Consider the following 17,971-nt stretch of genomic DNA (forward strand, 5'->3'; position numbering starts at 1 on the left):
TATGTAACCAGGAGTACTACATTACCCACAATTCCTTCCGGTTTAAGCGGAAGTTGTTTGTGACGACCTTGGGTAGCTCTTGCAAGCATGGCGAATAAAGAGCCTAACGTGAGTATAGCATCTTATTTCTAAAGAAATTGTATTAAAAACATGTAAATTTATAAATGCTTAACAATAAAAGTGGCAACTGAGACACTGTCTCATTCACCTTGGCAGCAGAAATCGGAAGCGAAAGAGTTCCATATAACGTTACAGTACATGATCAGTAACCCTGATCTGCTCATTTAATGAAGCGCATTCTAAGATTAAACGTGCTGTCAGCGATATAAATTAAAATTAGAGTTATTCATATGCACTTGTATGTTAATAGTTTCTGAATAACATGTTTTGACTTTGAATGTCTGCACTGGAGTCCTAATTCCAGATACTGGCTGCTTCAAAAGCCTCTTTGGCCTTTGACGTTTAATATTAAGTGTAACAACTAGATAACGTTAACTATTATATACTAGACATTAACTGGCTTTCTAGGTAGTCGGTGTAGACTTACAATTGACTTTAATATGTTCGTGCAAGGTTTCCTAATTTGTTTATCACAGTACTGTACTGAACTTCCATGATCTGAATCTCAGTCTGAATGTCAGCTAATAATGTCTTTTCTCAGATAATGGCTATTAATATAAACTCTTTAATAGTACAACATTAAATAGAAAATTCTGTACGTGATCAATTACACCCATTAAATGTCAAATGATGGCGCTGTCGTAGCGTTTAACCCTTTTGGCAAGACCGCGTCTGTGAAGATTTTACTATTAATAGAACAGTAATATTTTCAGAGGAATTTTTATTTTCTCGTTTTGTAATCCCACAGAGGTTGCTCCAGAACCTAAAGGACCTCGCCGGACGTATGTCCTCTGGATCAAAGGGTGCCGGACTTGGCCTGAAGTTATTAATTGGAGCAGGTGCGCTTGCTTATGGAGTCAAAGAGGCCACCTATACAGGTAATTCAGTATTATAGTGTAAAGTATTGCATAAAAGGGTATTAGAAATAGAGCTCAGGTGTCTAGTGCGGTGTATTTATGCACTACTATTTTAATGTTTGTGATCAAGATTGTGATTTTGATAGAAGTTAATTTAGTAAGGATGGATTAAATTGATCAAAATTGACACTAAAAGTGACACTGGACTTTCTATTGTTCAAACAACCATGAAAAAAGTTATATGTATGCGATATATATTAGTTTGCAAAACTTTTTTTTTTAAATAATAAATTGCCATATAATGATAATAATAATAATAATAATAATAATTTCAATTTCTGTGACACTGAAGACTGGTGTAAGGGCTGCTAAAATAATCTTTGCTTTCCCAGGAATTAATAAAAAGTCTTTTGAAATAGAAAACATTCTAAATTGTAAAACTGTGTACGGGACAAAAACGTTTTGAATGTTATAAATTTGATGGAGTTGTAATGCCATACCTCACACGAATCATCTTGATTTCAGTGGAGGGTGGTCAGCGTGCCATTATCTTTAGTAGAATTGGAGGGATGCAAATGGACACAGTCCTCTCTGAGGGTCTCCACTTCAGGTAATGTTTTAATGACTTATTGAACAGACCTCTATACATGTTATACAGCTTTTTATATACCACAATAAAAAAAGGAAAGCTGTAGCTTTAAAAAAAATTGTCATAAAAGCAATATAAATAAATAACAAATGCTTTTTTTATAGGATACCATGGTTTCAATATCCAATTATATATGATATCAGAGCCAGGCCAAGAAAAATATCATCTTTAACAGGAAGCAAAGGTAACTTTTAGAATTGTACTTCATTGTCATAATTATGCCTTTCATTCGTAATTTGTTTGCCTATTATTTAAATGTGGCTACAATATCTGTAAGCTGTATTTCTTACATTAATGTGTGATGTTACTGTAATGTGCTCAGACCTGCAGATGGTGAACATTGCATTGCGTGTGCTGTCACGACCTGTGGCCTCCAACCTTCCTGTCATGTACCAGCAGCTGGGGAAGGACTACGACGAGCGCGTGCTGCCGTCCATTGTAAATGAAGTTCTGAAGAGCGTGGTCGCCAAATTCAACGCATCCCAACTAATTACACAAAGAGCCCAAGTTAGTATTTTCTCCCAATCCGCTGCTCGGAATTCCCCATACTCTAGATACGACCCGTCTTAAACTCTCTTCCGCAGGTCTCTCTGCTCATCCGACGGGAGCTCTTCGAACGCGCTAAGGACTTCAACATTATTCTCGATGACGTGGCCATCACGGAGTTGAGCTTCAGCAAGGAGTACACAGCGGCTGTGGAGGCCAAACAAGTCGGTAGGTAAAATTAGGCTCCGGTGTGCTTTAGTATAATATATGTGGGCATAATTACTGTATTAAAAAAAAGTGTTTATGGTCTTCCAGCCCAGCAGGAGGCGCAAAGAGCTCAGTTCTTTGTGGAGAAAGCCAAACAAGAACAGAAGCAGAAGATCATCCAAGCTGAAGGAGAGGCTCAGGCAGCCAAAATGGTTAGAGCTTCTTACTTAAATATAAAATAAAATAAAAAAATTCTTTGCTAAACACTTACAAGTCTAAATGTCATGTTTAATTTACCATTTTTAATTTTATTCTATTATTAGTATTTGCTGTTGTTATAATTATAATTGTTGTATTTGAATAGAATTGATTACTCGTGTTTAAGTAAAAGATAAGATAATTGTTTGTCTATAAATATGAAAAGTTGAGTTTGATCTGAAATAATTCAGTTAGGGGAGGCCGTCACAAAGAACCCTGGATACCTCAAACTAAGAAGAATCAGAGCAGCGCAGAACATCGCCAAAACGGTACGATTTTATTATTTACCTCATTTTATTTATTCATCATTTTTTTTACTGATGCAAACGGTACACTTTGGAAAAAGGTGTGTTTTTCGCCCATGTAAATATTTGACGTTCACTAGCGGTTCTGCCAAAGTTCAGCTGGTCTTGGTTGGCTTTTTTTGGCTTAACATTTGTTTAGAACCTTTTCAGAAAAAGCTGAATGTTTTGATGGCCTTTCTCAAAGCCTTGACCAGATGAAGGTTGTCTTTCAGGTGGCGGCTTCACAGAACAAGGTTTACCTGAACGCAGATAGTTTGGTTCTGAATCTACAGGATGACTCTTTTAACAAGTAAGAACTGTGTGCCTCCTCACAAAGAAAAAGTGCATTTGATATCGGGATATCTTTATTTATTGCGTTGGGTAAAAATGACGTTTAAAAAAAGGTGACGTCGGCAAAATCTTTTTGTATTGCAGATTGTCTCTCGGAAAGAAGTAACCCATTCAGAAGCCGATCTCATTCCAGTTGTCAGAGGTTATATTACGAGTAACCGTATATGTGTCCTTTGAGATGGCATTTTAAGATTGAGTCACAAATGAATATGTCCGTCTGGGGAAGACTCATTCAATTTCTAATGGTGTAGTCCTGGTTCGTCGATCAAATTTGACTCCACAGTTTGCTGGTTATCAAATACAGCTTTGTGTTTATCTTCAGCCCAATGAATGAAGGAAACGGTGTACTGTACCAGACCATGTAATGCTTTTCGACGGTGATTGTCATAACAGGAAACATGTCTTTAAATCATACATTAGATGAGCTCAAGGTTGGTTGAGAAAAAATAAATCCATCCATTTTCCTAGGAATGATTTATGTCTTTCCTGAAAAATAACACAAACAGTTGGCGTTCACAAAGGCTGCTCTTTTGACAAGTGTCTTGTCATTTTAGAGATTAAACCTGGAATATGCATCCATTGAATCTTCAATATTCCTTCCCCTTAAAAGCGTCACTTCACCACCTGGTTCTGGTTACTTTAGCGGTCTAATCCTGCTCACATCTCTACTTAACCTTTGAACTGCCCCTTTCCTCCCCCAAAACTCAGTGAAGTAGAGGGGGGCCTTTTTGGTTCTCCTATTGGCTCCCGTGTGTTTGCATTCTTTGAAAGGCACCAGTGAACAGATGCTGAGCCTTTATCCGACTGCGCAGCCAAAAACATGTCGCTCTCTTAATAAGAAGTTGTTACATCTTAAATTCTTGCTTAATATCTTTAGTTTATTGGCCAGGCAGCCAATTGCATAAAGTTTGGCTCTCGTCATTGACTATTAACAGCCGTCTTGGCTGTTTACTTTAGTCCACTTCTCTCATTTCAGTTCCAAAACGTACAAATAATCTTGTCAAATGAAAAGGCTCACTTATTCAAAATATTTAAAATGTGTTCATTTAACTTCATCATGATGTTTAACGCCGTGTGTGCAGCAGTTTAATGCCACCTTACTCGTGTCGCGTATAAACTCGAGTTTTTTTAAATGTCATTTTTGTTCCTTTTAAAAATTGCTACATCAAAAACGGCCAAAATATGCAAGTCTTTTCTAAGTAGATCATCCTAATCACTGTTCAAACTCCTCAACTTTAAATTCAAACATATATAGAGCTACAAATGCATAAATTACACACACAGTACACACGCGTACGATAAAGCTAAGATTAATATTTTCAATATGCTTTAAAAGAACATGCAGAATTTGATAAGCTTAGCGTAGACACAGTTTTCAATATGTAATATTAGAAGGGAATGAAGTCAAAAATAACATATAGGCAGTCATGCAGTGGTCAGAAGGGGCTGGTCTCTACAATGTGTCATACGGTGGGTATGAGGAATATTATATTACATAAAGTACCTAAAAGTAAGGTTCCTGTGTGATTTCTCCAGAAGTGGTGCGTTTGGTAAATATACATACAAGTGCGTAACATTTGTAGGCTAAGGCTGTCCACAAAATCCAAGACAATGGGACACGTTTGAGTTTTTAATTGTCGGTAGATGCAAGTGCTATGAGTTTGAGCCCTGAGATGTAGTTTTATTGTAGCTGTTGATTTAATTAATAATTCCAAAATAACCTGGACCAAAAAGCTGAAACATCATGAAATTAAAGATCTGCAGCCTTTACGTGCCCATTATTCATATTTTTGTTAGGATCTGGTTTCTGAAATATTTTGTTAAATGTAATCAATTCATTATAAAGAAATAAAGGTATTTGTTTATCTTTTTCATTCTAGCGCACCGTTCAACCTAACCTCGGGGGAAGATTTTTGCAGGTAAACATGATAAGCAGATGAGAACTGAGAGGTCGCTGACTGCCTGCATGTTTCAGTGGATAATCAGGGGTTGTGTTAAAGCTCTTACATGACTCTCTGCTGTCTCAGTATAATTAGATCATATTAAGCCCTTTGCGTACGTGTGTGGATGCAACTGCAGCCCATCAGTATTAGATGTCCTAAAGGGCCCCACTAGGTGGCACCCAACACCCAGTACTACCCTACATGGTCTCGCATTACGTTCAGCTGCTGAGATTGTCTGCTAAATAAAACTACAAACGATCGAGCTCGGGGCTCAAGTCAAGTCTGTTCCTGTAGTTCTCATAACACACAGCTGGGTCGAGCGTGACGCCACACGCGTGTCGCTTCAGGCTTTAAAGCTCGTATCCATCTTTAATGAGTCCCTACACAATGTCCCTCTATAGCGAAAGGCTCTGTTGAAGGAGAAGGGGGGGTTTTGCGCCACATGCTTATTCATGAAGGTGGGCTGTAGGTCAGGCGTCTGAGAGAGAAACACAAACACGGCCCTCCCCTAAGCCTCAGTCCTCAAAACCCAACAACAGCCATGTTTGTAGACCAAGACTTCTAGGTTCTGAGTGGAAATTATCCGACTAAACATTTAAGCACAGTTTGCAGGGGTCGTAAAACCTTTCTTTGTTTGTTTTTTCACTGTTCTCTGAGGTGCACACATAATGGAAGATTTTTTTTTTTACATAAAAAGGCAATTCAGAAATAATTGGCAATTTTCGGGCCCATGCTATTTAAGTAGGTGTGGCAGATTGCAAGCAAAAGCCCACTGCTGTAATTGGCTAATAGTTTTATGTTGTATGTTTGACAGCCTACATACTTCATAGATGATTTAGGTTAAAACTGCCTAAATACTCTGCGGGTCTGAAACGGTCAAAACAATAGTGACCGCGTAATAATGTTTTTATAATAAATATTTACCCTACTACAAATTTTGATTAAGGGTATTCTAGTCTTGAATTACATGCTCGAATCGGTGGATGAGACTAAGCAGGCAATGATGTAGAACCGGTGGGCGGGGCTAAACAGGCAATAATGTAGAATCGGTGGGTGGGGCTAAACCAGCAGCTGTGTAGAATCAGTGGGCGGGGCTAAACAGGCAACCATGTACAAGCAAGCGCTGATCTTCTGCGGGGAGGCTGTTTAGCAACACTATCATGTCATAAAGTGGAACATTCGACAGTCTGACTTTTTGGCAGATTGGCTTCGGTATAAGCTGTTTTTAGCCTAATGAGAAAGTTTTGAATTCTATTACTTTACATTTTGCACGTCAAAAGTTAGTTTTGGGAGTTTTGATTTCTCAGTTCACGACACCTTAAAGAGGTTCAAACTGTTTGGAAGGATGAATTTATATGTAAATACTAACATTTTGTTTCTTCGTCGAGAGTTTATGACTGATTCACTCCACTGGGCAAGAACAGTGAAACACCTGCATGAATAAGCTGAATGTTAATTGGGGGAATGTGCTGGCTGCGGCGGTGCATTTTTTAACATGGCTTGTTTGCACCCTCCCTCCCTTCACACACACACACACTGCTAAAAAGACGACAGGCCCATTGCTCAGTTGGTGTGTCTCCATAGCAACACTGACCTCATGCTGTGACAGGCAATCTGGGCCGGTTGCTATGGTGAGTCGCTGTGACATCAAACCTGAGCCCCAGTTGCCATGGCACCACACCTACTGGCTCAGCAGCTATTTCTGTGTGATGTCTGGAGCCAACAGGCAACGGAGTTACAATGTCCCATTTCCATTCGTGATGCTTATTCCTTTGTTCTGCTGCTGTTTCATGCAATTGTATACAAGTCCGCCGTCAAGTACTGTACGTTCATTGTAAACACTTGATAGATTTTCTTCACTATCGCAGTCTTACCTCAGTCTATCATAAAAATCCTTCTGATGAAAACATTTATTGATGATGTCTTCAAGTGAGCCATGGCTTTCAAGGGCAAATGAAGAATTATGAATGACATATTTAATCTAGAGATGGCGCTCTGGGTCAACTAATCTCCATCTCCTGCAGCGCATCTGAATAAAGGCTTTGACCCAATTTGCATTCTTCTTACTAATAATTGCACTTGCATCATACCACAAATTGAATTATGATCATTTTTTGGGAATTTAACGGCATACCCCGCTGGTGTACGTGTGTTTGGACAGATCGTGGGTGCCGCCCATGCTTGTTCGGCGTCTCGAGACTCATTAAAGGTGTGTGTAGGGTCTTTCGTGGCAGAGGTGTTGGGTACCGTGAAGGCCCCTCACCCATCTTCATTATGGGTGATATATGTGAACAAGGGCCCCCATAACAGCTCCGCCCAGTTTCCTTCTCCCCACCCTACTCTTTTTTTTTCTCTCTTTCCACCCTTCCCCCTTCATTCTCACTTTGTTCCTCTCGCCTTTTTGATTGTGTGTACTCACCAATAAGCCTTGTTTTCTGATACGGTTGAGATTTATTTGTATTTAGAGTTCCAGTTACTCTTCGTCGGCCTTCCTCCTGATGTACTGACCCGCCGTTAGAATTCAGCAGAAACCACATCTGTAAGGTGAGCCGTGGAGTCAAGAGTCAGGAGCGATTCATGACAATATTTCACAGAGCAGACGCACTAACCTTCCCCCTCTCCTTCTCTGTAGTCTTTAAAGTGCTAAGTGACATTGGGGAATTGTGTCCTAGTTTGACATGCATCATGTGTAAGACAGTCTGCACACATCATCTGATGCCCTTCAGTTTGATAATGAAGCTGATAATGAACACCACTGGGTCCAACCTAGACCGGTGCTGGAAAGAAATCACAACTTAAAGAGCAGAAAGAAAAATGACCCTCGTACTGCACTCATTTGTTGGTATTTGTTTCCATGTATGTAATGTTGACCAAATTGCTGCAGACAGTGGTCTCTTTGACACTTTTGTAGGAAAAATGACTAAGTGGTAAAGGCCTGTTTTCTGTTTTGCAGTAAAATGTCCTTCTTTCCTTCCTTCTAGTAAATGAATGCAGGATATTTTTTTTACATGCATAAGGCTACAAACACATCTGAAGAGACGCAGATGCACATCTAACACATGTTTGCATGCATAGAAGAGTTTAGCACTGTGTAAATATTATACATGCGACTTTGGCCGATACGCTGCATTTTTAAGATGTTAGAAGTTAAGAACTAAGAAGTTTCACTTTTAGCATCACTAAACAAATCCAGTTTCACAACAGCTTTTTTATTAGCTTTCATATTAGCAAAAAAGGTTTATTTCCCATTAAAAATAGGGTAGCGACACAACGAGGTCTTTTCTTAACAAAGGAGCTTTATATTTGTCGACATGCCAAACTTGCATGTTAAAGTTGAACAAAACTGAAGCAAAATCTTTGAGGGGAATGTTCAACTGCAGAATTCAATTTTGAATTTTGCGCTGCTTTTCCCTTCATTTCGCACTAATGTGTTTGACAGTGGCTTTTTTAAAAAGTGTTTTCTCGCTTTCTAAAAATACAACTTTTCAGCTTGCGAGAAATGTGCCTCTAGACCACTACACTGACTTTCAAATTTATTATCGCTTAAAACCCTCTGTACACAGAAAGTCCTTCATCTGCCTTGAGTTTGCCGCAGCTTTTTTTAGGACTTCACCTATGCACAGTAGCTCTTTGATGTGAGAGTTTCCTGTTTTTATGTGCTCGGGGTGGGGGTGAGGAAGTACACCTCAGGTGACCTGCTGCAAAGCCAGTATATGTTTACCGTCACTTCATTTCCAACTCTTTTCTCCATTTCCCCTTATGACCCCTTCATTGTCCCCAAGGGAGGACTTTGTTTACAACACCACATTAAAAGACGATAATAATGCCTCCTAACATCAACTCTCGCTTACAATAATTCATCTAAGTGAAATGTTTACATCTGTATGTACATACATGTAACATGAATACTATGTATACTAGATAAATCCCTAAAAAAATAGCTATTACATAATTACGTTAAGATTGCATAACTACCCATTCATAGCAAGCAGATATTCTTTATAGACGTTTGCACGTATTGCATGCGAGTGGAGTGAGGCTTTCCAGTGATGTTCTTCAGTTTGTGGAAACCGCTCAGCATGAGTTGTGGTGTCTGTGAGAATTTCTCCCACGAGGACTGGTTTGGTTTAGGCTTCTTCGTCATATTCAGAGGTTCACATCAGTGTGTTCATTAATCATGCTGTCTGTAGGAGGTGCCGCTCTCCTTTTGCATCTGCCCTAACGTGCCCACAGTTATCAGCAGAACTCACTCATTCAGTCTTTCCTGCTCTCCTCACAACTGGCTTTTCTCAGCCTTTCTATTCTTATGCAGGAGGCCTTTGCATGCAATATGTATTTTAAACAGCATTTTAATGGTTAGTGAAATACACTATAAAAGCAGTCCTGCAATTTCTAATCAGGCACTGAATAGAGTACCCATAAAGACGCTTTGCTCATAACTTTGTATGACTGCTTTTGTGTCATACACAGTGATGTTTATCTAGACTGTTTGAGAAAGGATCGCATTTGAAGAACTTCTCAAATGACGTAGAACGTTCTATAAAATATACATGTATGTAGTATGAATATAATCTGGCATTGTCATTGTGTCTAATAATAAGGCCATTAAAATGTGTTTTTAGCAATTGAAATGAAGCTAAAGTAAAATAAAATATAAATATTAGATGTAAAACTTTTAAAAAACAATTTAGAAATGTTGCATTGTCAGCTAAAATATAGTTGAAAGCTACAAAAATTCCTAAAATGAAATAAAAATATATTTTATTTAAAGGTTTTCTATTATTTGTAATATAGATCATATATTTTATAATCATATAAAATTAAGTAAACTCAAATTAAAACCCAAATGTTAAAAAGTATTTATTTTGGCATTTTAATTTTTAAAAATCAAACATTAATCAATATTATAATACTATATAAATAATAATTTTCCCATTTCTGTCTGTCTGACTGTTTTATTGCTCAGACTTTACTCATTTGACTTTTTTGGCTTCTTTTTTAATGCAGAAGTAGGCATATGACGGAAGCAAGGAGTGTGTTTTAATATATGATACATTCAAATATTCAGTTATAGTGGGAAAATATGTAATTCTCTAAAAGTACATAATTTTGAAGGGAAAAAACAATTACATTTTTAGTTTTATTTATATTGCTTTAAAAGAAAAGGAAACCGTTGTTTTCTTCGCAACTGAGTAATGCGTGGTTTCAAAGGGAAATGAAAAAATTTAAATATTTGATGGCAAAGAATTCAAGAACATGTGAATTCAATTCTTAGAAGCTTTGTAGTTGTTTTCGATCATTTGTAATCAGTGTGAAAGAATGTGTACAGCATCAGCAGGAACGTTCCCTGCGTGTTTGTAAATCTCACATTGCTGTTGACAGAAGAATGAGAACGTCTGCCTCAAAACGGGACCAAATCAGTCTTATTGTCACAAAACCGTTCGACACAGTGCTGAATCTGTGTGGAAAATGCCACAAGGACACTGATTGATTTTAAAAAGCCCTATCAGCACTTCATGCAGGGTTTCGATGTTCTAATATCTCTCACTCGGTGAGGACAAAAACTCAAGTTCTTCTGCCAAGCAACTCATGCACAACAGCAGCAGATGTGGTTCAGTTTTCAGCCTCTGGTTCTGCTGACTTTGTACCCTACAATCTGTATCTTCAAAAGCCCCAGAAACACGTCAGAGCACTAAAACCTCTTTGTATCTAACAGACTGGAAGGAAACGTTATTTAAGAGTCGCTCGTTTGTGACACGTCTGAACAAACAATAACGGGCTGTTTTTCAGAGGACCTCCTGATCAGTGGAATCATTCTTCAGATTTGTAAATGCTCTCATTCCTCCCCCTCTCAGTTCGGCATTGGTATCTCCCACTCACATTGCAAAAGGCTGGAAATTTTGCACACTGCAACCTTTCTGTCGGTGAACATGAATATTTATTCATTGTTTGCATTTGCCCTCTCTGCCTCCCCCTCTCTGCGCCCTCCCTCTCTCTCCCCTCTCTGTCTGTCAAACTTCCCATTTTCTGCCATTTCTCTTTCATCTTCCTCGCCATTGTTATCTCGCCTTCTCATTTGTCATGGTTTGTATCTGTACCTACCACCAACTCGTACTGTACAGAACGGGCAGGTATGATATCAGGCCCTCTGTCAAAACGCAGATCTTCAGCTCGTTTGTTTCTGGATGAGAGAGACTAAACTGCTAAATGTTTTCGATCAAAGTTGAGGCTTGTTGGTCATTATCCACATACAAGTTCTAAAGTCCACCTTAACCGGTTCTCGCGCATTTTTCTTTCTTTAAAGGGGACGTTCTCTCAGTTTTAGGTTTTACGTACCTGTCAGTGGATTTCTGGAGGGGAATTTCCACACGTTCCATGCTTCACCTCTGTTGCCTGAGAAAGTGTGGCAGCTCAGACAGACATCTGTAGCCATAACAAAGTCTTAGTCAGAACAAAAGAATTTTAATGGGGTAATGTGAGGTTGGACGGGCCTGTGTTATATATTATAGATTGTTCGCGGAGGTAGAAGTGCACTACAAGCTCTATTTTTACAAGGATCTTATCACCGGCCACTGTGTGACAAGGAAACCTGATCATTTTTGGCACACTACACTACACTCTGTACAGTGCTGGCGCCTCCAGGCAAACTGTACGCTTAAAACAAAGGTTTTCCAGCTAATATGGCTTCTGATGAATTGCCGTTGTAATAAAAGAAGCATGGATTTCAATGCTATTTTGTAATGTCTTGACACCTTAAATGATACACGTATTTCACAACGGATGTTATTTTGAAATTTCAAGTCTTCCATCTTATTGACTGGAAATTAGATTTTAGGTTATACGTTTTTTTTTCCCCTTTAAGAGCTGGCTGAGTTGCTCTCTTTCTGCTCTTCAGCATTATCTCTCTGATTCCTTTCACCAGCTGTATGTAGCTTCATCTTGCTGCATGCACAGGCCACAATCATTCGGTTTTTTGAATTATCACTTGACTAGATTATTGCTACTCATTTCTCATTGGTCTGCTGTCATTACCCCTTGAGTGCATCCATAATGGCGTGGCCCAATTTTGGCTCATATCGGATTCAAAATGCCGTTGATGGGCTGCAAGGACATGAACAGCTTTGGCCACTATATATTTCACGACCCAGCTTCACACAAAACAAACAAACAAACAGATTCTTCCAGTGCCATTTTGTCCGTCCAATGAAAGCGAACCAGGGGCTGTTAAGCTCTATAAATGACAAGAACTAGTAACTGTATGGACCACTTATATGGTGCAATAACCCACGTCTTTTAAAGTTACTAGCCGAGGAACTGCCAAAAATGTATTTCTTTTTTTCACAATGAAGGCGTTATTCTATGCCACCCAAGTGATCTACCAACTTGTAAAAAATACAGATCCACGACACGTTTGTAAAATCTTTTCTTGAATAAACTGTTGACAAAGCTAAGAAAAGGACTACTACGCCTATCTGGCCACACCTTACTAACCAAACCTAACCATATCCTATTCTAAATACATACTCTGTATTATTATAGATGTCATGTTCGCACTGGCACCTCTTGACTTAAGTTTGGTGTCATTTATTGTTGTTTTTCATGGTCATGCACAATTGTCATATCTACCTTTTGCAGTAAAGCATGTATAGTTAATATTTTCACATTTTCTTTGTGAAGAAACATAAAACCAAAAACTAGCTTTGCTGATTAGACAGCAAGTTACGGCGCTTTCACCTTTAAAAAATGAGTTGACTTCAGCTGCCCTGTTGAATTATTACCTCATTCTGCAATGCAAACAATAAAATGATAAATGCAGCATGCGAGCACACAAACACCCCCTTGCATTTTTTGGCCGTTAACTAGCCAGCGCAGTTACAGACATGCAGAATTAATTTGATTACGGGTATTAAAAACATACTGAGTGATATTTTTCTATTTGTGCATAAACATTTAGAAATAACAATGTTGAGGTTTGTCATATTATGGCATACAGAAAAAAGAGATATAGCAATGACTGAATAAGACTGTCTTATTTTTGGCAAGAGAAAAAATATTTAATCTTCATTACTGTTGTTGTCAGTCAGATCTGTTGTGTTTTATAACGGGAGGTGCATGCGGTGTTACTGTGACAGTCTTTTGTCTCCTTTACTATCTGCTCTCTCACAGAAAGTGTTAATGTTTTTCAGAGCATGAGTAATGTCAAGAACGAGGAGGGTGTTTTACTTGTAGGATGCTACTGTATAGTGAAATCTCGTCTTTTGATCATCATTAATGGAGTAGCTTACTCAAAAAAGTCTCAGCATTTACTCACATTCATGCTGTTGGTTTACTCTGTGGAAGTGAGTAGTGACTAGGGACTGTCAAGCTGTAAAAATGACTGATTTAAATACATTTGACTATAACTTCATTGTTCTTTTTGAAAGCCCCTGATCATCATTCACTTCTTGGAAAAGAGTAGCTTTGACATTATTTTTGTATTCGATAGAGGTAAAAACTTGCTGAGTTTAAAGTGAGTGAATGATCAAAGAATTTTCATTTTGAGAACTTGACTGAGAAAATCCACAAGGAATAGCTGGGGAAATAAAAAGAGAGAAAAGGGCAGCGAGAGCCAGAAAAGCAGGAAGTGGGTTGATAAGAATCATTTTATCAGTAGCTATATTTGTGGTTGTTCTTTGGGTTGACCATCCATTTATCCGTTCATCAGTTTACATTATTTATAAGGCATTTAAGGCGTAACACATGTACACAGTTAGGGATTTGATTCTCAAAGTTGAAATGTTGGTGATTTTTTTTCCCCCCTGAATTATTTTTCCAAAAAACTATTTTTTAAATACATTTCAAATAAACATATAATTAACAGTATATTTTAATTTCTTTAAATAATGCGTGTTTTCACACTTTTTAAAATAATATATATTTTTTAACTAATGATCTGTTGTGAGTATTTGGCGTAATTTAATTTCAATATCAACGGACAAAACTGAAACTTGCAGACGTTTAAATTCCTATTTTGTACACTGCTTTAGGAACGTGAAAGCAGAAATATGTTCCACTTCTGCCACACGCTACATTAACCACTAAAATGATCGTACGCTATAAAAACCCCCCATAATAATAATAAATTCAAAAAACTATTTCATAGCGAAAGATAAAACGAAAAACGGATAGGGACCCTAAACACTTTTGCACAAGAACCATGGTTCACGGCTCTCGTGTTATTAAAAAAAAACCTTCCTGTTTCAATAAGAAATAGATGAACGCAGGTCACTGCTGTGCTCATAAAGAGTCTTTATAAGTCAGGAGTGTTAAATTACATTCTGTGTGTCATAAAATCTGCGTATGCAAGGAAGGAAGGCTGTCTCTCACTACATTAGAATAACATAAGAGGAATTATGTCGTCATATCCCCCCTATCACCCAGTATTTGATGAACAGGTTTGTACTTGTGTGAACCAGCATGCATCGCGATTCTGAAAACAGACTAAATTCTGTTATTGCTGATAAACCCCCGTAATTCACGTAAATGCTGTAGTCTCACCTTAAATTTGGGCTATGAAGCTCATAATGCATGACTCACCTGGTACCTGTAAAAGAAAGAGTGTTTCAGCATCCACACCCAGAAACACCTATTTGTGTCTTTTACTAAAAGGCAGTTCAAGTCATTACAAGCTGAGTGAAACATACAGGTTAGGGAAAGTTTCTGTTTCGCTGCTTTTAGTTCCTCACCTATTTTTAGCTCTACACTATTACAGTGTAAATTTCTGCGGTGGGGGAGTAACATGGCCAGCGCTACCGAGTCCTCCCTTTCACACACAGGCTTGTATGAGTGGCAGATCACTTCTTCCTAGCTCTCTTGGCCTGCCGCTTTCTTCAACTAAGACCATGTATGGTCAGGGACCAGTTCAAGAGTGGATGGGAGGAGGGACAGCTGGGAACAGTCGAGGCCCCAGTGGTAAAATTAACTTGAGAACAAGTATTTATTTTGAGGACCAGCATAATCAGAGCTGGAGAAGAATGAAAAACAGCGAGGGCAGAGTAATATTTAAGACTTATAGACTTCCACGCTGAACAAATAGGTCAGCCAGACTATATTGTTAATAGCAACCTTGCGAAGATGTCCAAAAACGTATTCAGTATTCAGATGATAAAACACTGACATTCTGAATAGATAGAACTGGTAACACAGAAGTTGTCACTGATGATTAAATTGTCTTTAACAACCGCAAAAAACACAAGTTAAAGGAAAATGGCAACATGGGCTATATGCGTCTGAATATACGTCTGAATATAACTAAATAACATACTTGGTAGCCTAAGTTCTTGATCAAATCCAGTAGGCCTACATAAAGTATTTATATTCGGATACATCTTCAGAGACTTTTTTTCTGCAGAGGAACTAAATGCACTTAACAGGACATGAATGATGGCGATGCAATCCTTTTTTAGTCAAAACCGGCTAAAGCAGATAAGTCCAAGTAGATTCTCCTGATCTGGTACTGAGTTGTGTAAGGTGACACGTTTCCATAATTAGGCTTTTTATGAAATTCAGCATTTTTACACAAGGCTATATATATATATATATATATATATATATATATATATATATATATATATATATATATATATATATATATATATATATATATATATTTTTACTGTCGTATTTTATTTTATTATTATAAAGTGATATATTATATAATGATATATATGATATATTATTATATAAGTAATAAGCAAAGTATCTACAAGGCTACAGTGTCTGAGGAGGTTCACTAAATGAAGTTGTCATCAATATGAGCCTTGCTGTCTCTGAGTGTTTGTCTTGAGCTGCAGGTATGTTCCTCGATGATAATGGAGTGTTCTGGTAGTTCTGGTCTCTCTCTCTCAGCGTGGAGGACTCACGCCGGTGTACAGAGTCCGCTCCGTGTTTTCTCTTTCACTCGCAGTGCCGCTGTACTGTATCATGTTTCGTCCTCGCCTCCTCCTCCCGCCGCCATTTCGCATAATCGAGATTTTGGCTTACCGTGTCATGGTGGAGCTGAGTCCTTCTTCAATAATGAGAGTATACGGGCTGCTAATGCTAGTCTATTATTGTGTCGACGTTGCGCCTGCTGCTACATTGCTTGCCGGGTTTTTTCTCTTTAGTATTAGATATATGTTAGGCTGTATCATTTATTTATATGAATATCTTTATTATAATATTATTATCTTTAAATATAATATAAATATCTTGTGTGTTTTATTATTTTTGTTTTGTTTGTTAGTTTTTATTTTATCAGTAGTTATGCTAACCCCGGCGGATTAAGCTAAATTGTTGCATAAAATCACTGTATTTCTTTAAACTGGCATGTAGTGTCTGCTAAATCATCAGCATATTAATCATTCACACAAACTGTTCAGCACCACCATCAGCAAACAGAGGAGGCAACAAAATGGATAAATATTATAAAAGTTATTCATTACACTATTTGAAGGTTAAATATGATGGCTATTTAGCAGTAACGGTTTACCATGATTGATGTAAAAGTGTGCTAAGCTGTGGTAGCTAAGGTTTGTAAGGGATTGAAGTGGCAAGTGATCATAGCATCACTACAAGCTAGTTTTTCCCCCTTTAAGTATTTATATAGCTAAAAATAATTGTCACTGTAGAGTACAAATTGCTGCAAAATGCAAAACGTTTTTTAGGTATGCTATCAAACTAAGTTTCCACTCATAAACATTGGATGCTGGTTCAGAAGGACTGAAACGCTGAAAGTATCATGATTGCAGGACTCACTAGCTATATTTTGTGGGCTAGTAGGCTACAACAACAGCTGTCAGAGGAAACCCAGGCTATTTAGTATTTTAGTATTTAGTCCCTCTAGAGGCCATGAAGGCACCTGCAAACTTTCCAGGCCTTTTTTAATGAGTGCTCATCTACATGAAATATATTTGGCATGTATTGGGCATTTACAGATAGGACCTAAAGCACATTTGGGTGAGAATCACGGTTCATGGCCCTTCATGTCAAAGCATCCTGTTTCGGAAAAGAAATAGCTGCATGAACACAGGTGTCTGCTGTACTTTTTGTTTGTTTCTTTTTTTTAAGTAATGCTGATCAACATAGAACATATTTGGCGTGTACAGTTCCACTAAAAATAGTATCTGGACGATATTCAGTACTTCTGAGCAGTGTTACAAAACAGTGAGGTAAGCTTAGGAAACAATTTCTAGGCGGATGATACAGTAAAGCATGCTGGTTACAGTATTTTCCTAGTTCTGCTGCAGTATTAGAAGCATTTTATGCATGAACACTTTGTATTGAATCAGATATTTTTTAAATATTTCCAAAAAATATGTAAAATAAAAACTGAATATATTATAAATCATGTTTTCACAAATGATACTCCAAAACAATGATAACGACTGGTAACATTTTCTTTTGATGCGTGGCATTTGACTTCTGCTTCAATGGTTTGTGAATCAATAGTTTTTGATTATTTGTTATATTATTTTGATATTATTATCATAAAATGTTGTTTTGTCTTCTATTTACAATCACACAATTGCTGTCTCCTAATGAGGGACAGAGCACTTCATGGATTTTGGGAAGTAATTGTCATTTCAAGTCTTCATAAAATACACAGTGCAGTTTGTAAAAGTGTCCACTAGATAGCAGCAAGTATCTTTGGTTTCTTCCAACTCTTCCTTTGCATTATATAAGTACCCCCGAGCAAGGTACTTGTTATGATAAAAAAAAGTATATTAGCAATGGCACTTAAAATGGAGACTGAATTTACTCCCCTTATATCTGTAATGACACGTGGAGTTTTTTTAT

At 37.7% G+C, this 17,971-nt stretch overlaps 1 protein-coding gene and 1 long non-coding RNA gene across 4 annotated transcripts; one reads left to right on the forward strand and one right to left on the reverse strand.

Annotated features, from left to right (window-relative positions):
* The first annotated feature begins 9 nt into the window (after positions 1-9).
* Positions 10-3,683, forward strand: phb2b (prohibitin 2b). The gene is made up of 10 exons (XM_043242542.1): positions 10-108; positions 869-998; positions 1,503-1,587; positions 1,731-1,810; positions 1,949-2,133; positions 2,211-2,340; positions 2,428-2,531; positions 2,769-2,846; positions 3,095-3,171; positions 3,297-3,683. The coding sequence occupies exons 1-10, from the start codon at positions 88-90 to the stop codon at positions 3,316-3,318; spliced, it is 912 nt and encodes a 303-aa protein (XP_043098477.1). The 5' UTR covers positions 10-87; the 3' UTR covers positions 3,319-3,683.
* Positions 3,563-15,482, reverse strand: LOC122347350. Of its 3 annotated transcripts, XR_006251213.1 has the most exons (6): positions 14,881-15,482; positions 14,732-14,738; positions 11,492-11,578; positions 7,765-7,932; positions 7,575-7,692; positions 3,563-3,698 (listed from the first exon to the last, which is right to left on the reverse strand). It is a non-coding gene; the product is annotated as an uncharacterized LOC122347350 (long non-coding RNA). The 3 variants fall into 3 exon arrangements; XR_006251212.1 differs by lacking the exon at positions 7,765-7,932; XR_006251214.1 differs by having other exon boundaries at positions 7,575-7,932.
* Between the last annotated feature and the right edge of the window lie 2,489 nt (positions 15,483-17,971).

The sequence above is a fragment of the Puntigrus tetrazona genome, chromosome 6, assembly GCF_018831695.1.
Source record: "Puntigrus tetrazona isolate hp1 chromosome 6, ASM1883169v1, whole genome shotgun sequence".
NCBI lineage: Eukaryota > Metazoa > Chordata > Actinopteri > Cypriniformes > Cyprinidae > Puntigrus > Puntigrus tetrazona.